At 43.5% G+C, this 21,553-nt stretch overlaps 1 protein-coding gene across 17 annotated transcripts in view; it reads left to right on the top strand.

The window, feature by feature from the left end:
- Positions 1–21,553, top strand: part of DGKZ (diacylglycerol kinase zeta) — a 1,700,725-nt gene that overhangs the window by 1,340,925 nt on the left and 338,247 nt on the right. For all 17 annotated transcript variants that reach the window (XM_069623235.1, XM_069623234.1, XM_069623231.1 and 14 more), the window contains one exon: positions 5,727–5,758. In XM_069623235.1, the coding sequence (XP_069479336.1) occupies positions 5,727–5,758 (32 nt within the window). The remainder of the gene's footprint in view (positions 1–5,726; positions 5,759–21,553) is intronic.

Genomic DNA, 21,553 nt, shown 5'->3' with positions numbered 1-21,553 from the left:
TAGTCACGACACAAAGCCCTGTGTGTCGCGCGCAAAGAAGCAGCTGAAATCCCTGCGTTAAAGGGCCAGGAAACTGGCTTTGAGCCGACCTGTCACCAAGTCTTCGGTGCAGTCACTCTCCGGTCCTCGGAGGCCGAGACTAAGGAGCCCACCCCTGACTAAGGTAAAGAATTACATCATAAGAAGGCCAAGAAACGGTCCCATTCCAGGAGCCGTTCCTCATCTTCCTCGTGGAAGAAGCGGCACCACCACCATTTGAATTGGGTAAGCCCTCAGCGGGGTTGTCCAGAATTTTAAGACTTCTATGTTAGAAATGTTTAAGACGCAAGTGGCTGGAGGTGCAGCTCTAGCACCCAACCAGCAAGCTTCGGCAGCAAAAGCAGTGCTTGGTGCTCCCGGCCCCAAGCCAGCCACTTTGTCGACATCGAAATCATCTTCGGGTGTTATGCCTGTCAAGAATAAGTTGCAGAGCGCAGTAAGACTGAGGCTCCCAACGCCCATCGGTTACCCGATCGTTTCTCCGAGCCGAAAGAACCTTCGGCATCGAAAGATTTGGTTTCGAAAGCTCTCAAGCTCTTGGCACTGACAGTCAGCAAGGGTTCATCTGTGCCACTGTCGATCAGGTCTCTAAGATTCCATGCATTCCATTTTTGGAGTCGAGGAACACTGACCCTGAGGACCCGGTCAAACCCATTTACACGGGAGCCGGCGGTGTCGACTATTTTCGACACAGGCAGATTTATTGGCTTTCGCTCAGGGTTTACATGATGCCAGTGGTCTGGATTCTTCTGCATACCTGGATTACAGCAAAAACGGCTCTATACCCACGCTAGTGTTAAGTGAAGCTGATTCACAGGGTAGTTCACACATCTTCAGGAGTATGACCTCACCGACATTCTGGACGAGAGTCCCACAGTCGAGCACAATATGCCTGTCAACCCAGCCATTGCCGACATCTTGTACCATTCCCTCTGTGAATGCCAATTTCACAGGGAAGTATAGGCCAGCAAGAGGAGGCCCTTCTTTCGTCGCCACACACCCTCGGAAGGGTTGGTTATACAGGCTGCCACTATTTCCACCAGACACGTGGCATCCACCTCTAATCTGCTTGTGAACAGAGAAGGGGAAAAAAATGTGATGCTTTGTCCAGGGAAGTCTTCACTTATGGGAGCATGGCGCTCAGCCACTAACGTGGCATGTGGTTTCGCCAAATACTCTTTTGGCTTATGGAAGACGGTGGAACATGCTGCTGAATACGTCCCTGAGGGTGCCATGCGGGATGCATTTTTACAGCTGGTGGAGGATGGGAAAGTAGGTAGCCAAACAGCCATTACAAACGGCCCTAGACGTAGCAGACTGTTTTGACAGGTCAATAGGTTCAGCAGTCCTGATGAGAAGCTTAGCATATCTTAAAACCTCTAGCTTCTCTCCGAATGTCCAAAACATGTGACTGGACATGCCTTTTGAAGGTGACATGCTTTTCGGGCAGAAAGCAGACAAATCCTTCGAAATTCTAGGAATCGAAATTCGCTGCTAAATCTTTGAGCCTAGCGGCATAGACAGCCAAACCTGCCTTCAGTGGCTATGGACGTTATGTGCCTTATGGCAGGAAGGTGCAGCTCCTGAAGCCAGGTAACGGCAGAAGCGCTTCTCGTGCCCCGGAAAGGGCAGAGGGACCTCTAGAAGCCAACAAGCAGCAGCAGCGGCAGAGTCGCCTGCGCCCTCTGAGCCACTTTGTTTTCCCCTCCCACAATGCACCGGTTGGTGGACAGTTGGCCGAGCATTGGCTCCAGTGGCAGGAAATAACTTCTGACATCTGGGCCCTGCAGTTGATTCAGTGGGGTAATTGTCTGCCTTTCCTAAAGGGGCCTCCAGACAGGCCGCCACCTCCCGCAATCCAACCAGGACAGGAACTCGAGGGAGATCTGAGCACCGTGTTGTCGCAGGGTGCCGTGGAAGAGGTACCTCCCGATCAGAGCGGGTTGGGTTGGGTTGGTATTCCCGTAACATCCTGGTGCCCAAGAAGGGAGGAGGTCTCTGTCCCATCCTGGATCTCAGGGCCTTGAACAAGTTCCTGAGGAAAGACAAATTCAGGATGGTGACGTTGAGAGATTCTCCATGCTCTCCAACTCAAGGACTGGCTGGGGTCGATAGACCTACAGGACGCTTGTTTAAATGTGCCGATACACCAAAAGCACAGGAAGTTCTTAAGGTTCCTCATTGGCGACAAGCACTATCAGTTCAAAGTGCTTCCCTTTGGGTTGACCTCCGTACCAAGGGTTTTCATCAAGCTCATGGCCGTAGTTGCGTCTCACCTCAGGAGATCCGGGGTCCATGCATTTCTGTACCTGGACCACTGGCTGATCCGGGGGAAGTTGGCGGGGCAAGTCTTGTCTCTTCTGGAAGACACCTGCTTACTACTGCAGAGGCTGGGCTTCTCTCTCAACTTGAAGTCACATCTGATGCCAGTTCAGCAACTCCAGTTCATCGGAGCAGTCCTAGACACCCGGGTAGACAAGGCTTTAACTCCCGAAGAGAGAGTCGGAAACATTGCACAGATGGTGCAGTTGTTTCAGATCCACCTCTCTTGCAGCGGCTTCCTTCCTCCATTTCCTGGGTCTCATGGCCTCCTGTATTTTTCTAGTGAAAGGCCAGGCTGCGTATGAGTTCCCTTCAGTGGCTCCTGAGGGACCAGTGGTCTCGGTATCTGGGAGCTCTCACGGATCGCGTTTCAGTGTCCGCCAAGTAGTCTGTGAACTTGGCTGGTGGCACACTCGCATAAATCTGTTGGCGGAGGAATCCTTCTGGCCTCCTTGGCCCCATGCCTCACTGGTAACGGATGCATTCCTGAATGGTTGGGGTGCCCACTGTGAGGATTTGCAGGTGAGCAGCCTCTGGTCTCCATCAGAAGCCAACTGGCATATCAGCAGACTGCAGTTGCGGGCCATCAGGTTAGCCATGAGGGCCTTTGCCCCGTCTCGCAGAGGGAAGCATGTCCTAGTTCTGACAGACAACACAGTGGCCATGCACCACCTCAACAAGAAGGGTGGCATGCACTCCCGCCCACTCTGCACAGAGGCAATTCAGCTGTGGTTCTGGTTGAGAGAGAACTAAATCTCAGTCTCAGCAGTTCATCTGACAGGGACAAAGAACACCTTTGCGGATGCTCTGTGCAGGCAGAGCACAGTCTCACACGAGTGGGAAGTGTGCCAGGAAGTCCTAGAGGTCAACAGGAAGTGCAAACAGTTTTGCTTGAGGGAATTACCAGCGAACAGGGCATTGGGGGACACGTTTCGGATTGATTGGACCTTCGCTCTCCATTATGCCTTTCCTCCTATACCCGTCATTCCTTGAGTTCTCAGGAGGTTGATGAGATTTCGAGCATCCATGACCCTGATTGGCCGAGAACATGGTACTCAGATCTACTGGATCTGACCATCTGTCCACCTCACTGGTTGCCTTGGCGTCCGTATCTCCTTACCAAGTCGGAGGGTCGGGCACTCCACCTGACCCCGGATTCCCTCAATCTACATTCGTGGCTCTTGAGAGGATGAGGTATGATGAGCGGGACCACTCAGAGGAAGTGATTCAGGTATTGTTGGCTGTACAAAGACTAACTATATCTCTGTACGTGTGCAGGTGGAGACGATTTGAGGTATGGTTCAGGGGACCGAAAGACTGGCCCCATCTCTTGCCCCCTTACTACAGATATCGCCGTATGTATGGTAGTCTGGAACGGCCATAGGGGATATTTTTGAGGGAGATCATTTTTGGGGTTCTTGGGAGCAGGGGTTGCGGGGGTGTCCCCTGCTCCTTTAAAAATAACGCAGCAGTTGCGGGGGGTGTCTCCCGCAGGTTCCATGCCTTAATATCGCCGCAAAAATATGGCAATATTTTTGTATGCCAATATATTTGCGGGTATATTAACACATGGAACCTGATGGAGGTCCTTCTGTGACCAAATTTAGGAAATCACACCAGGTTTGTAGCCCATTCCTTGTCTAGAAAAGGCCTTGCATCACTAAACAAACCCTGTCATGGTGGATTATCTTGTGCATATGCGAGTGTTACCAATCGGCAGGCATGGAGCTTCCAGTGGGAATCGGGGGCCACTCGACCAGAGGGGATCTCAGCCTCTACCACCCTCCAGAGAGGGGTCCCTGTTAGGGATATTTGCTGGCTTGGCCATCCTTACAGACCTTCACCAAGCACTATGCCTTGGATGTTGAATGGGGAGCTAATGCTAGGTTTGGTATGGCAGTTCTACAGAATCTACTGGTTCAAATCTTTCTTCCCTACTCCGTTATCCTAATTGCTTGGAGAGTCTATCATGATGAGGAATCTGCGGGAGAAAAGCAATCCATTGAAGGACAAATGACCTTACTGTAATGTTCTTTGTAAGGGTTCTTCTCACTCAGATTCCTTGTCAATCCTTCCATCCATCCCCACTCGGAAAGTTCTGTGGGTTGGTGCTTCTGTCAAAACGAGAAGATATCTGCATCTGGTGATGGCTCTGGGATGACAGTTTGTCTTTACAAAAAAGTTGTTTTCTTCACATATTGTTGTGGGTTTACGCTGTTGGCGTGTACCCTTGTTAATGTTTTAATGGCTGGTTAGCCTCCTGTGGGTTTTCTTCTGTAGTGTTCAATCGCAAGAGGATACATTTGGAGGAACTGAGGCATGGGGCGTAGTGACGTGGTATGCATACGACGCCTGGTGTCATGTCCGGAGCCGAAGATAGAGAGCCAGACAAGACGGATCGACTGCTGAGTCGAGGTCCACTACGCCCCCTGTCGAAAGCTTTCCGAACAGCAGAGCTGGATGATGGATATCTATCATGAGAAATCTGTGGGAGAAAAATCCATACAAGTCATTTCTGCCTTTGTCCTGTGTTGTGTGGCAGAGAGATAGTTTGTGATGCTCTGAGATGTCAGGGGTGAAGGAAGCAAAGGAGATTTGTCATCAGCAGAGGTGGTAATGGAATTCGGAGGCGTATTTGAGTTTAGCCAGGGAGGAGTTGAAGAGGATGAAAAGGTGCAGGCCTAGGACTGATACTTGTGGGATGCCCATTATAGAAGAGTTGTGGGAGTGGAGCAGTTAGAGTTGATAGAAATGGAGCGGTCGTGAGATGGAGTCAACCCAAGTAAGGACCGTGCCTGCAAGGCCAAGGAAACAGAGTTTGAATTAGAGCGCAATAATCCTTCATATCAAAGGCAGCAAAGGTTGAGCACCATGAGGCGGTAGTGCTGTGAAGACGTAAGCAAGTTTAAGACCTTATTTAGCAGCTTCAGTGAGGTGTCTACCTTAAATACCAGCTTTGAGTGGCGTCAGAGTGTTCCCAAAGGTAGTGGATGATGCCGTTCAATGGCACACTTGAGGATTTTGCAGTGGTAAGGCAGAAAATGCTAGTTGGTTGAAAGCGTGATGGTAACTGCTCATTCTGGCAACCTATACAATGCCTTCTGTCCAATGTTCTGCAGAGTGCTATTTGTCCTGTCACTGCCTAATGCATTATTTACAAGGAAAACCTGGGTTATGGAAGAATTTCAGCTGAACTACCACTTAACAGGTGGCTTGAGACCCTCTTGTGGCAAACCTTCATACATTTGTGCTGTGGAGTGTGAAAAGGGATGGTGCTACTGTTTGTGCATAGATTCCTTTAAGGTGTCCAGAACTGGTACCACCCTCTGCTTCTTCAATTCACATTTACCCTTTGTCTGTTTCAGGGCTGGCAGTGAGTTGACCACATCCCAAAAAGGTGAGATTCTGTTGCAGCAATATCTGTGGCCCAAATCCTTGCTTGATTTTGTGATGCAATAGGGAGAGCAATTCTGTTGATTAACTCCCCACTTCCCCCACCTCCATGATGCAGTGAGAGACCTGCCCCAGGTGGGGCACTATGTGGAAGGTGGCTTAATGCTCAACAAATTTGCTAGACCAGATTACTGTGCTGAAATGTCTATTGCGTAGCTGTGGTCCAGAAAGATCCCTGTAGCCCCCTTGTAGCAAGGTCCAAGTTCAGCCCTCAACTCTGCAGAATGGTGGTTGGAGCACTGGTTCCAATGAGACCCAAATGTACACTTTTAAATGTGTGAGAATATATGGTCATGGCATTTTCAATAGTAAGCATCTTCTTGTCAGGTTACTTATTTTATCCAGACTAAAAGGTACAGTTCCTAATGGGACAATTTGTGAACTCATGGGTGAGATATTGATCGTAGTAAAGAACCAGTCAATTGTTGGAGCCGATTATGATTGATAATATTTATAGGACTCCTTTTTAATCTGATTGGTTACCAGTCCTGGGTAAACATATTTGTGCAAACTAATTCAGCTGGGGTGGGAGGTGATTGGCTCAGTGGAATTGCTACATTCTGACCCTACAGAAATCCGTCGGGCAATCTAAGAAAACTCTGGTGACTGGGGTTGAGCTTTGGAGAATCGTCAAGGGATCGTGGTCCATGATTTCTTCGAAACATTTGGGCTCCCACAGGTTACTGAAGGAGAGTTTGGGGCAACTGAATGGCCCGCTCTTCAAAGATCAGGTTATTAAATGTGTGTGTTAGAAGCAAGGGCAGAAGATCCTGATGAAATCTTGTTTTTCTATTGCTCATTTTTGCATGTGATATCGCCAACACTTCAGCAGCTTTTTTACTTGATTGTTCTGAATTTCAGGCCACCACATTAAATGTACAAAGGAAAAATCATACCTTTTCTCAAACTGGTAAAGATGCAGGAAGTGCAGCTCACATACACTCCTAATACATTTGGATGCAAATATTCTAATTCAATACCTGCCCTTTAGAAAAGATCGTTCGGGATGAGTTAACTTAAGGAGACAGACTGGTTCAATCTGAGATCGAGATTCAACGGGTAATACGCAGTTACTGAACCTGGTAGTTGCCCTTTTCAGTAAGGGTAATATTGTGCTCATCCTGGATGCCAGGAAGGCCTTATGCAGAGTGAGATGTACATCTCTTTTATGCACAGCTGTGGTCTTGCTATCCATAGTACCTTTAAATTAATATGTTGATATTTTGTAGGGAACCACGTGCCACAGACACATTGGTCCATTTCACATTAGGAAAGGATTTTCCTGAGCCCTTACTATGCACCTCAACTGTATAGACTCTTCCATTCTGTATTCGGCAGAACAGGGCACTGAAATAATTATTTGCAGTGGGTATCAAAATAAAATCTCCTGAACCCCGGGACCTGGGGCACTTTAAGACGAGGTAGCAATACTTGGAGATGCAGAACCTACTCATACATCAGTAATCAAACCGACACAGGAAGTTGGCAAAACTCAATACTGTTTTATTAACAATTATCTAAAACATGGGGAGTTGCAACAGACATCAACAGACATTTGCTCGATTTCTCTCAAAGCATCCTATGAAAAAACAACCTTCTTATACTAAAAATGTGTCCCTACTGACGTCATCCAACATAGCAAACTAAGAAAACCTACTAGGGGATGTGATAGGCTTAAAGGGAACATCTAAGTATACGTCCCATACTGACAGGGTTGTGATTGGATCTCTAAGATCAGGTGGACAACTAAGCCCATCCCAAGTGCAAGTCATCTTCCGTGTCATACTAATACTCAACACCCTATTGGTTACACAAGCTATATGGCTCTTTATAATGTGGCCCTCTATAATTGGTTGGCATGCTTGTACCCTTCTGGAATATTCAGCTTGATGTGACGCAAGCTGGTTACCCCAGGTGCTGGGAGGGTTGGCCTGGCCGTGCCTCCCACCCAATTAGCCCAATATCTATCATCACTCCTGCTGTCTTTCATTCAATTAGGCTTTGAACTTGGCCTTGTAGAGGCTCTCTGTGCCTGAGAATAAAAGGGAGTATTGCATGGTCCTATCTTCTGGTTTCAGTGTAGCTCTATATGACTGGAGACCACGTTTTCAAGCTCTTTGTTGCATAAAATACTATTAAATGATTAACTCTTGGCACCGTCAGTGTTTTTCTTTTACACCTCAAACAGAAGTTAGCTTCTTTCTCATGTTCATGTACTTCTTGACAGACAACCAAGCTCACGGTGGCCTCAACTCTTGGTGCTGGGCCAGCCAGCCTTTCTTGAATTCTCCTTCACCATCAGCTATTTTCAACTGTGCCACACTTCAAGCCGTTTCCATTCACAGGGTTCAAGTTTGCTAAAAATGCATTGTGGAACATCCAGAGTCTATATATTCCTATGTATATACATTGGCGCATCGCTGCAATCTATTCACTACGTAGCCTGCCTTAGGATTACTTTGTATACTTGGGTTACAGCATCTGTACAATTGCAAAATGACTTTGCTTGTGCGAAGAAACACTGAAGAAAATGCAATCTTCATTTTTATCCCGAAATGTTGCTTTTCTTCGATACCTCATCCTCAGATCCTATAGAATGTCTATATTCTTTCTTCATTTCTGTCTTTTCTAGGTGTGTCGATTCTGCTTCATGTGACGTCACCAATCTTCTTTCGTATTCATTTTCTTACTTTTTCCTGGGGTTTTCTCAATGGATACCTTGTCTCGAGAATTCTTTGCAACATGCGCAGTACCAGTGAGGATGCCTATACAGCAATTTCCACTTCCCAACATATAGGCAGCATGGGGGAGGAGCTTCTGGTAGGGGTGTTTGCCTCTTCCTCTACACTCATCGACCACTCATCAGTCTTTACATCGAGACATCCTTGTCTGAAGAAGTGCTTCTTTGAGTCCTTTCAGGCATCCTGCTGATTTCACATGCTCGTCAACACTCCAGGTCATAAGGCAACATTGTTAATTCGTACTGCAGTAGATTCATCTTCCCCTCCTACTACTTGTGGTTCTTCGAATACAGGAACTTTGTCCCCTCAGGGTCATGAATACTGGCCTTTACATAGTCTGATTTCTTCATCTGTCAACTCTTAAAGTTTGAATCTTGATTCAACATCAGTCACGATCTTCTTTTTTTTTTTTTTTATTTAATGTTGTTTTGGTCAGTTAGACCCGACCTCTCAACAAATTTATTACAACAAAATTTAAGAAAAACAAAAACATTTTCTAATTTCTTATACACATTAATACAATAATGCATCAATGAACCAAAATATTGATCATCATTACATTAATCACTCTCGCTTTCATTCAACTTAACATATATAACGGTTGTATAAATATAATTACATGGTTAGCCATCGTCTATATCATGTATCTTAATTTTCAAGGAGTTTAGATAATTTACAACTGCATACCTTGATTTTTTTAAGTGTCCTGTGTACAATACTAACCATAATTGTTCCTGCATAATAACTGCAGTCTCATTAAACAAATGTTTGAAGTAGATTATCCTCTTTGTTAACAAACTGACACACTCAACTACCAGATGTTTTAGCGTCTCTACCTCTTGATTACAAAATCGACAACTTTGGTCTGATGTTTTCTTCCATCTGTATAATATCTCTCTTGTGGGCCATATATTCAATCTAAAGCGTAGGAAATCTGATCGATGACCAGGACCAGGGGATTGCTTCAGGTATTGTTCTACAAGTCCCTGTGATTTTAAGTCAAACGGATTCAAGCTGAATTTCGATATTTTCATGCACGCTTCCCTGGTCTTAATCCAATCCGATCTCCACAGTTTAGATTTGGCTTTATTTGGGTTTTCAATAAGTAACATTTCAGTGATATCAGCCCCTTGTAGAAAGTTTTTAGCACAATTACGCCATTCGTTTGCAAAGATATCATTTGCTAGCAGTAGATATCGAGATATAATGGCGAGTAACCCATTAGTATTATCTTTCATAATACATTTTCTGTATAATTGGCAGACTTTCCATTTATATACTGCATAGATTGATATTAAACCCATTTCATGTCTAATAAGCGGCATGGATTCTGAATTGGGTAACATAAGTGATTTTTTCCAAAAAGCACTTTCATATTTGGTCCAATACTGATAAGCTTGACATTTTTTTTGTTTCTGACCCATACAGAATTGTGGGGATATATTTTTGCCTGTAATATATAATCATGGGGTTTATGGTGAATTTACAATATTTTGTCCGAATTATCCGGACTTGTGATATTGCACTAAGATGTTTCAGCTGAAGATAATCTTCATACGGTTTGTCAAGTGTATGACTATTCACACATACCCCTAGATAAATATATGATTTTACAACCAAAAGATCAGTATCTTGTAATTGCCAACTACATGATTTTGGTCTTATTTTGACACCAAATTGCATCACTTGTGTTTTTATAGTGTTAATACTAATATAATTTTTCTTGGCATATGTATCTAACGCCTTCAACATAGTGCGCAAGCCTGCTGGTGTTTTAGACAAAAGAACCATGTCATCGGCACAAAGAAGCCAATTAATGGCTATTCCAAGCAATTTTGGTGGGTCAATAATCAACCCCCTGAAACTGAACCCAAAATCTAAAAGGAAAAAATTAAACAATGCAGAAGCCAGCAGGCAACCTTGTTTCAAACCCCGCGAGGTGTCAATGGGTTCAGAGAGCAACCCATCATTATTCATGCGAATCTGAATTGATGTATTTGTATGTAGCTCAATTATCCATTTAAGTATATGCCAGGGACACCCCAGGTCCATCAATTTCTTAAAAAGTAGTTCCCTGGGAACAAGATCAAAAGCCGACCTAAAATCTACATATGCTACATATAACGGCTGATGATACTGTTTATTTTGCTGAATAATGGAGTTCAGGGTGATTAAATTAATAGCTGTTCCCAAACCGGGAACAAACCCTGTCTGAAAAGGATCTCTGTGGCTTAGATGATTTAGCCATTTGTTAAACTCACCTAATATCATACGGGCAAAGATTTTCCCCGGGCAATCTAACAGTGCAATAGGTCTATAAGAGGCCGGATTAGTCCTGTCGCCTTTTTTAAATATGGGGAGAATAATCGATGTTTTCCAGTTCAGGGGAATAGAGCCTGTAGCCATTATATTCTTAAATATGAGATGTAATATGGTAGACCATAAATGTCTGTTTTGTTTTATTATAGCATTATGTAAACCGTCTGGCCCGGCTGCTCTTGAGACGCTCAGTTTCGATATAAAAAAAGTATGTCATCACAATCGAAATTCACATTGTGATCAGCTACAATACTGTCCCAATTTAATCCCATATTTGTGATTGGTGTGGTGTATATATATTGCCAAAAAAGGCCCTCCAACAATGTTGAGAGATAGAATTCACCATTAAGGAAGGCTGATTTTTAAACGCGGTTTTATTTAGAAGAGCCCATATGCCCCCTGAGGACTTAAGGATGATCTGTTGCATCATTACCTCTCCGTCATGTTGGTATTGGGAGGCACGACGTCCTCTTAACCATTTTTTATGCTCCCTTTTTAGTTGTTTTATCTTGTCATGAGTAGTCATAGGATTTGACCCACAACCATTAGATAGTTTTTTTATATTCCTCCTCAGTTCACTTTTCTTGCATTTAACCTCAAGGTCAAAGGCATGAGGGTGAGTTTGTATATCTCGTTTGGGGTGCAACCTCTGTAGTGAATAGCTGCATGGCATGAACATAATATCCGCTTTCACATTCGGTATCACCAGTATACCGCTCACACAAGACATCTCTAAACTGACATAGTCTTGACTTGGACCATTTTACACGGTTACCAGCATTATTGACCTGTAAATTAGACATATTAATATTATGAGACTGTTTCCTAAATTTAGGCCAGTCACATATCACCCGCAGCTGGCTATGATCACTCATGATGGTTGATTTGACAGAAAACATAGTTATATTGTTCAGGAAGTGATCATTCACAAAAATGTAATCCAAAGTTGCATGACTACCAGCATTGTGCCATGTGGTTTTGGGAGGAAAATCCCCTTGCAATGAACCATTTACCATGACAAAATTTCGATCAGCCATTATGGATAACCAACGACATTCATCTGGCATAGATCTCAAGTTTTTGGAAGATAAAAGGTGTAAATTTAGGTCCCCCATTATAAATGTGTTAATAATGGTATCATCCATTAGCAGTTGATCGAGAATCATGGCTAAGGTTTCAAAGAATGCATTTGATGATAAATGTTTTTTCCCCCAATAGATGTTCACTATTGCACAAAACTTTTGGCCAAGCTGAATCTTAACATATTGAAAACACAGTGAGGGAGTTCTGTGCCAAATGACTTCGATGTTCTTATCTTTTCTAAAAGCCATCAGCAAGCCAGCCATGGGGCGACCCTGCAGCGGCTCGATGGCAGGTACCACATAGATGTTATAATCATCCCACACTGGTATCACTCACAGCCATGTCTCCTGGAATACTAATACATCAAATTGGAGGAGCTCTTTACTTTTGTTGTTAATAAAATGTTTATGGCCTCTTGTATTCCAGGAGAGTAGGCTGATGGATTCCAGCGTCTGGGGTTGTTATGATCTCACATTGAGATTATCATCTCTCCATGCATTTTGTGGTTGCCCTGCTTCTGTAAACAGTGAGGTTACATTATCGCCATACGTTCTAATTTTTGGGCGGTCAGTAATTATTTGTTTCGTATCTTGAATAGTTACATCTTGTGACAAAATGAAACCTAAATTATAAGAAGCAGTTCGGGCTAGCCACAAGGTATTTAATACAACTCTTGATTGAATAAACAGCCGTGCTTCTGTTAGATTTGTGTCAATAACAAATTCCACCAGGCTAATATCGGCTGAGGTTAGATCATCAAGTGCGATAATTTCCGCACAAATATTCAAAATGCTAGCTCGATTCAAATCATATGTAGCAAAAGGATAGCCACGGCATTTAATAAGGAGACGATGATGATTTTTATATTGATTTTTGCCGAGATGCCTAGAAACCCCGGGGTCAGCTCGCTCTGCTGGTTCTTGAGCTGCCTGGTGATGGTTGTAGGCCCCGCGGCCCCCTGATGTATCAGATCATGTGGTACTGACATTTGTAGCATCTTTGGCCCTTTCAACAGGAGCTCTATATTGGATTTCTCCTTAATTGTAATTTGATTACACTGATCAGATTTGTTTAATAAACCCTGATTGGCTAATCTGATAGTTTCTGTAAGAGCTTCATTTTCTTTAGCGTATTTTTGAAAGGAAGCTCGTATTTCATCACGCAGATCTTGTAACACGCTTCTATGTCATTTGGCACATTTGCATGTACCTTTTTCCCTTCTGAAATGTCACCATTCTTTTTGTTAGCCTGGTTTTCTCTATAGGGTACTGTATAGGACTGTACCAGAACCTCATTTGCGTTCGAGTGTTTCTCACATGCGGCTCTGATTTCTTCCCGTAGATCCTGCAAAATATCAACCATAGTGCTTGATGCATTCTCGTTTAGTATTTTAGCTTTAATTGGAACCACGGTGGAACTCATAATCAGCTCTTCATTTGCAACTGAGGAGCTTGAGGGCCCCTTTATTGTTTTAACTTGCGTTGCAATGTCCTCAATTGGGGTTTTTCCAGTAAGTCCCAATGAGGGTTGGGAAGTTAATGTCACAGTGGCAAGCAAATCATCAAGCGGTTGATAGTTTAGGGATTCCTTTCTCCTAAATTTGTTTTCAATATTCAGGTTCAATTTCCTTTTTTTCTTAGCAGAGATTACTAGCTTTGCAGCTTGTTTTGCTTTGGACAGGTTTTTTATATCAACGGTTGATTGTTGGGTTGCACAATTTGTATCCGGCTCGCAAGGCCGGACAATCTCTGAAGGTTGCAATTTTAAAGTAGTAAACATGGGTGCAAAGGATACACCTTGTACTTTTGGAATTACCTCTGTCAGTTTAACCGATGGTTATTGGACATTTTCTCCCTGGATAGCTACATTTGCAGTTATTTGTTTCAGTGGATTTAATGGCGTATCTACTATCATGCCCAGATCTTGTAAGGAATTTGTTTGGGTCGATTGACTTTTTAGCCCAAATGTACATGGACAGATTAGTAGATTTTGGGTCTGTGGCTCTTTTTTAAGAAGTGAATGTAACATATGAATCTCTCTGTTCTGACCTGTCATTTTTTTGTCCAGTGATTCATATAGCTTTGCTAACGACAATAAGGCCGTGTTCATAGCACTCAAAGTATTATTGAGTGCCGATGCCTCAGGAAAGGAGAATCTATTGTCTTTGTACGGCATCTGACTATCACGTATAAAATACGGATGATTATTGTCGGGTTCGTTAAATCTAGTACGTCTAGGCGTTGGAGCTATAAATGATACATTTGATATATTAGATGAGGATTTTTCAAAAAGTACTGGTGATTTGTACAGATCTTGATTCTCATTCGCCAGTGTTAGAGTAGTATTTGGTGCTTGTCCTTTGTCGGGGATAATACTTAGAGGTTTTTGTGAGTTGTCATCTAATTTGGATCAAATCACCCGTATTGGAACATATGTACATCACCTCAGGTGTTACTGATTCAAGTGGACTCGATGCATTCAGAGATGCTAAAGTATCGTTACCAAAGTCACCTACTGCTGTTATTTTTACATACTCAGCTCGCAATAAGTGCTGAGCTGCAACGGAACAAATAGGTGCAACCGTGGGTGATTTAACAGGACACACTTCAGAATGAGTGTCGACATTGGCAGTTACTTGGGAGATAAATATTTCTCCTGTTGTATATGCCAACGCGATCGTGGCGTCCGTTACTTCTCTGCTCATTTGTTGTACATTATCAAGACAAGCTCTTGTATCAGTCACTGCTTCCTCAGATTCAGCCAGGGCCGAGGCACTAGTACAGGCTGAATGCGGAGCCGTGACCGAGATCGAGCTCGAAATTGGCAAAGTGTTTATCTTGCTTTATGGGGAATTAGATTTTCCCAACCCCACAGTATCTATTGTACAGAAGGTGCGAATATCCACATTTAGAGAATTCGCGCGCTTTCTATCTTTGTTATCTTTGAGTGTTTTAGCAATTAAAGCTTTCTTTGTTAGAGGAGACAAAGGGTTGTAAATATTTGACATGTGCTCTGGCATTCCTGTTTTCAACGAGTTAATTTGTCGAGACATGTCACACAATGAAACACAATCAATAATATATATAAGAGTAGGATGACAGCCTCACTTCAGATCAGAAGCTGTTGTCCCACCAAACAACGGGACAGCAGCCAAAATACTACTCAAGATGGGCTATAGTTAAAAGTGCAAGAGTGATTACGCAAAAATATAAAATATATTCCTATGACCTCAAAAAAAGATGTTCATAGATCCCATCATTTACTAAAAGTAATAAGGGAGAAGGAATCTTCGCAGCCCCAAAAATGAGATAATATAAGGTCAGAGGACAGTAATCTTCAAACAGTGTCACTATAAATAGAGAAGATTAACACAATTTGTAAGATACTTGTTACTAAGAAGAATTAAGAGTGAATCTAAGTCACTATTTCATAAATGACACTTGTAACAAGATTAAAATTAACCATTGATTGAATGCATTGGTTGTATAAAACTGAAATGTTTAGCTTTTTATACGTAAAATGTCACCAATGATCAGCAGCAGACAAATGTAAATAACCACCTAGTTTTGGGAACGCCCGACAGCTTAAGGAGCGGCCTTAGTCCGACTCTCCCCCCCCACCTGGATGGTCTTTATACGTAGAATATGCTAATAATTTTCTTATTCCTGATGTAATCTGCTTACAATATATTTCACCATTGATGGAATTTCTAAGCACAGCAGGAGGCCCCTAAGGATTACAGCGCGCCAACGCCACAATACGCCCAACAGCCTAACAGCACCAGCCCTTCTACCTCCAGGGCTTACGCCGCGAGGGTGGCTGGGGCGGATTTTTAACACGGGCTGAGGTCACGTCACGTGACAGGTCAGGTGATCGAGGCTGGGCCCCACCTCCTCCAGGAAGTGGAAGCAAGCTGGCAAGAGTTATGGAAAACTCGCAGTGCCAGTATTAGAAGGATTCCAAAAACGAACATTCAGGGCACAGTTCGTATACACAGCAAACACGCCTCTCAGGCGGCTGGGGCGGATTTTTAACACGGGCTGAGGTCACGTCACGTGACAGGTCAGGTGATCGAGGCTGGGCCCCACCTCCTCCAGGAAGTGGAAGCAAGCTGGCAAGAGTTATGGAAAACTCGCAGTGCCAGTATTAGAAGGATTCCAAAAACGAACATTCAGGGCACAGTTCGTATACACAGCAAACCTTCATAGTGCTTTCTTTGCACTCTTCTTGCATTGTGTGATTATTATCCTGATCACACAGAATCAGAACATGATCATCACCAACAGGGCCAAGGAACTTGAAAATGTTTGCCATCCATTGTGGAACCCATGCGAAGATTGAGTCACACCAGCTGTCATCAGCAATGTCTTCCACTTCGTCTTCCATCTTGACGTGCAAGTCTGTTAACATCGTTATTGCCTTTGTGAAGGTGCCATTCTAGTTGTTGTGAGAAGGTATGAATGGGCAACATGATTCTCCGATGTTGGCACAAACACCACCATCCATAGCTGTAATATCTAAGACAAATCTGTTCTGAAGAGTCATCAGGTATATGTCTTAGTTCCTCCTTGATGGCATTGAATCCCTTTGCAGTGGTAATCGTCTGCAGAAGCTCTCATCTGGTGATCTGCAACCACTTGGTGTTTGCCATCGTCGGGTTCCCAGGCATAAAGATAACAGTAAAAACTGAAGCTGTCTTGCTGAACAATCTGTGTTCATATGGAATAGCATCAAAGGCTTCTATCGATTTGGCTGAGAAATTGTTTTCTCTCTTCATTCGATTGGGGAGTTCAACAGATCTCTTCTTCCTCAGGTGAGCATCTCCGTTTAGAAACTCGCCAATGTTCAGGTCACGTTCTGGAATCGCCAACGCTGGAACATGAACAATCACTATAGAACACAGTCCTCCCCAATCTCTGGGCAGCTTCATGTAAGCTCTGGATCCACAGGATCAATAGTGATCCATAACCACCACTGTCCCATCTTTCATTCCTGGCACAGCAAAGATTTGACCGCACTGCTGATTCTCTCCAACTATTATCGTGCCATTGTTTCTGAAGCATAGCGCTGCGCTAGCCAAAGGCACAATCTGCAAAGGGCCTCCTTTGTCTTCGACCCACGTCAGAAGCTTTTCAAGCCTCAGCCAGAGAGGTTTGCATCTTTTTTCCACTCTTTCAATAACTGCCTTGTGATGACCAGTTACTGCCACAGCTCTTCATACGACTATGCCTTCTTCCCAACCATCTGGAGAAAGTATTGTTCCCCAGATTCGCATCTGGCCTCTTTCCTTGCAACTTAGAACTTCTTCATCAGTGTTTCCTTGGCAATTGAGTTTCCTTTTTATCTCCCATCTAACTCCAGCTCCCTTCATGCCAGGCTGTTCATATCTTAACCCATGATCTCTACTGTGTGCTCCCTTGTCTTCAAATCTTGGACACAGTCATCTTCTTCTGGAGCTGACCATTCGTCACCCATACCAAAGATGCCGTTCAACCCTGGAATTGACCTCTTGTATGACAGAGTGCAAGGTGAGTCAGGCAATGAGCTGTTTGGACATCTATCTCAATAGCTATGGATATCTTAGACTTTCCCATAGCATAAGGCAGGAGAGCACATGCATAGCAATCCTTCTTTAAAGTTATTTTTCCCACTTCTTTCATGTGCTGATACCACATGTTGTTCCTCAAATGTGCTATACTATCTAAATAGTCATTTAATTTGTAATTATCCTCTGTTGCACTTCCCGTGTCTCTTTATTTGCTTTGCTAAAAGAGCTTATAACTGATACTAATTAAGAATATCCAGAACAGTCCGTCTTTTGATAAGGTAACCTAGGAACATCCGTCAGAGAAATCGGTGCCTTCATATGTATCACTGGTGTAGGAACAATCACTTATGGCCTTGGCCTTCTTACAGTGTCTAGTTCTGCAAAGGTGACTGGAGTGGGAACGATTAACGGAACTTCTTCCCTTTTGGGACCATTTAAGTAAACAGTGTGGATCTATAGAAACAGAAGAACGATAATAGATGCTGAACAGGCATATATTATGCACCAATAAACTAGATCCCACCATCGTTGTCTTTCCACACGTCGTTGACTCTGTTCACTCTCTGGAATTGCAATATTTTCAATAGACCACATTATGCCTGTAATTACTTTTAAGGAAGGAAAAACTTCTTTAATCGGGCAATCTCGTTAAATGCTCAGGTAGCTGTCTGATTTGTTCTATAATTGCAGCTAATTGTCTAATCGCTGGGCCTTTTTTTAGGTTCTTGGACAAAAGTGTGCAAATCAGTGCTGCGCCCAACGAGAGCAGGGTAAGCTCAGAGTATAAAAATGAAGACGGCAATAAGTAGTCTGTGTACATCAACATCTGACACAACCATTTACACCTCCAAAGAGAAACGGGTCTGGGAACTGCTCCCTTTTCCAGTCGTCGAAAAGGAAGTCTAAATCGGGCATTTTTCATTTACTTCAAAACCCCTAAGGTCCAATGTCAACAAGCTCCTGTGGCTCACGAACAGTAACTTTCTCACTTCCTGCTATAATATCTATAAAGGGTGTTTCAGGGGAGCCACAGTCCAAATGTACACTTTCTTTGTCTATCTAGTGGATAGTCTTTGCATCCTTCTTTCTCGTCATTGATCAAGTCTGCGCATGCTGATTACTTTCTTCTTGACTTGCTTCCAAATGGGGTGGTGGTGTGATGGTCTCGCCAGCATACTCTTTTACATCTCCTAAGTGAATCCAAGCTCACCTCCCTTGGACTTTAAAAGAGTAATATCTTCCACAACAAAAGGGGCACTAAATCTGGGCTCCTGCCACTTTCTAGTGAAGTTCCTAATTAGAACAGTGTCTCTGGCAAAAAGTTTAGGTACACGTCCTAAGACCGACGCCCCTTCCATTGGAGTTAATCTGAAATGACGGAGATACTAGCGGTCATATGTGGTAAGTACTCATGTAGCTCATTTCCTAGCAGTTCTGTAGTTGTCTGGGCATCACTCCTATTCCTCAATGGAGGATGTCGGAGGCGTTCTCATCTGCCTCCCTGTAACTAGCTTGTGGGGTGTGAGGTGGCGGTCACATCAGGCTGATTTCTCAATGCATATAATGCAAGGGGCAGGCAATGCAGCCACCCCTTCTTCAGTGTTAATTTCAGCTTTGCTATCCTTTCTGTGAGAAGACCATTGAGTCTCACATATTCCGTTCACTTGATGGTGATAAGCAGAAGAAAACTTGTGCTTAATATTAAGCAATAGGCTAATCTGTTTGAATACCTTGCTCACAAAATGAGGTCCATTGTCTGATCTCAGCACCTCACATACTCCTTCTGATACTAAAAACATTGCAGCGCAAGTGGCATCAGGATGTGTGCATGGACCAGTTTCAAACCATCTCGAAAAAGGGCACACTATGACTATCATATACTTTTATCCATTACATACTTGCAGCATGTCAGCATGGTCAATATGTAAATGCTTAAGAGGACCATTTGGTGGAGAAATCACTACTCTGACTGTTCGCTGCGTGTGCCCAGCAGTAAACCTTTGACATACGATGCAATTTACTACATAAAAAGCAACATGTTCTAACAGGTTCACTACGAACCAGTGCTCTGCAATGCTTGCTGCAAGGCTGTCCCTAATTACATGCGCAGGGTAGTGTAGCTGTTCTAACGCCAGGCTACAGCCATCACCAATTTACCAGTGCTGTCCTGCCACCACAATACTTTTGATCGCTGGATTCGATATGACCACCTCACAAGCAGAAGCCCTTTGAGATGTCAGTGTACCGTTAGGTTTCTCCAAAACAGAAAACAAAGCATGTTCAACAAATAAAGTCATGGAACACCCCATCACTATGCTTGCAGACTTCTCAATAGCGAACACGGCTGCTGCCAGCGATTGTTCGCAAGGGAAGTGACCTCTCATAACTGGGTCCAGAATCCCACTGTAATATGCTATGGGTTTGTACCCCAATGTGGTTCTCTGCTTGAGTACTGCTGTCATAACTGTTCTATTCGTGTGTGAGAATTAATAAAATTCCTCAGAATAATTAGGAATCCCTAAAAGTGTAGCTGTGCAAATTGCTTTTTTCAATTCATGAAACCCTTCCTCCATCTCCTCAGTCCATTCAGTGTTTTCTTTTATTCACCCGTGCTTTCTTCAGAGCCTACAAAAGGGGTCTTGTATATGAACTATAATCAAATACACATGCTCTGACATAATTACACAGTCCCAAAAACGGTTTCATTGTGTGGTGTTAGTTTTCATGATTGCCTCAGCTCTTTCAGGTGTAACTTTCTTGTCTTCATGCGAAATTAACTGACCTATGAATAACACCTCTTCCTGACAATATTGCAATTTCTCCTTATCCTCTTTGTATCCTATGTTTGCTAGAATAATCATTAGCTGAATCGAGTCTTGTGTGTACTCTTCCTCCGTTGTGCTACTAACTAAAATATCATCTACGTACTGCAGCACAATGCTTGGCAAATCAATATTGCTTAAGTCCTACTGTAGGACCCTATTAAAGATCGATGGAGACTCACAGTACCCCTGGGGCAGACGTGTGCTTTTCAGCTTAGTTTGACGAAACGTAAATGACGTTAGATCTTGGGAATCCTTGTGCAACGAGATTGAGAAAAGTTAATATTTTAAGTCGGGGCCCCGTAAAATATCGTGCCTCTGGGGGAATACTGCATAAAATCGTCACAGGATTCAGAACCAGAGGAAACTCTGCCTATACAATCTGGTTAATCAGCCTCATGTCCTGATTGAAATGCCACGACCACCCTTCGATTTTTCCACAGGATACACTGCGGTATTACATGGTGACTCTGACGTCCCCAAGATGCCCTGTTCCATCATAGCAGATCTAATGCCCTCATCTGCCTCTCGAGACATAGGATACTGCCTTGCTCGAGGTAATATTGCTCCTAATTTCAATTTAATCTTAACTTCTCCCTCCCGCCTACATCATAGAGGCCCGTAGTCCATAAAGAGGTTGGCACCTTTTCTGTTTCTTCATCAAAAAATGCGTGACGCTACCGTACTATCACCATTCGCTGTGGGATTTCTCTTCTTTCTACCCTGATCCAATAAGTAATGCTCATTTCAAACACCACTTCATCGTCTGACGGTTCGTCTTTAAACATATCCTCGTCAGTCAATCTGTACCCTTCCCCAATGGCAATCACTGTTCTCCATGGCCTGCCTGCATCATCAAATCATTCGAACATGGCCAATTCCCCTCGCACTATGGCTGCCTGCAATTCTAGGGGAAAAACCTGTGCCCCCTCTTCGTCCATAGGTATTTGTGGCCTGAACAAAAATGTGTCCGGTATTCTCATTATTTTGCCCACTAAACTGGGGCCACGTTAACAAAATGCATACCCTGTAGTGAAAAAATCCTGTCTCTAGCAGTGTTCCTCGCAGAGCTATTTGTCCTGTAAATGCCATGATAAATTCACCCACATTAAAATAATGTATTCCTGGCGTGGAACACACTATGCCTTTGTCAGTGAAAGACATGGTCATATTTAGCTTCGCCATCAAATCTCGGTCCAAATATTAACTGATGTCTGTCTTGACTA

This window comes from Ambystoma mexicanum, chromosome 11, assembly GCF_040938575.1.
Source record: "Ambystoma mexicanum isolate Mex_15411 chromosome 11, UKY_AmexF1_1, whole genome shotgun sequence".
NCBI lineage: Eukaryota > Metazoa > Chordata > Amphibia > Caudata > Ambystomatidae > Ambystoma > Ambystoma mexicanum.
This window is presented reverse-complemented; position numbering and strand designations above follow the sequence as displayed.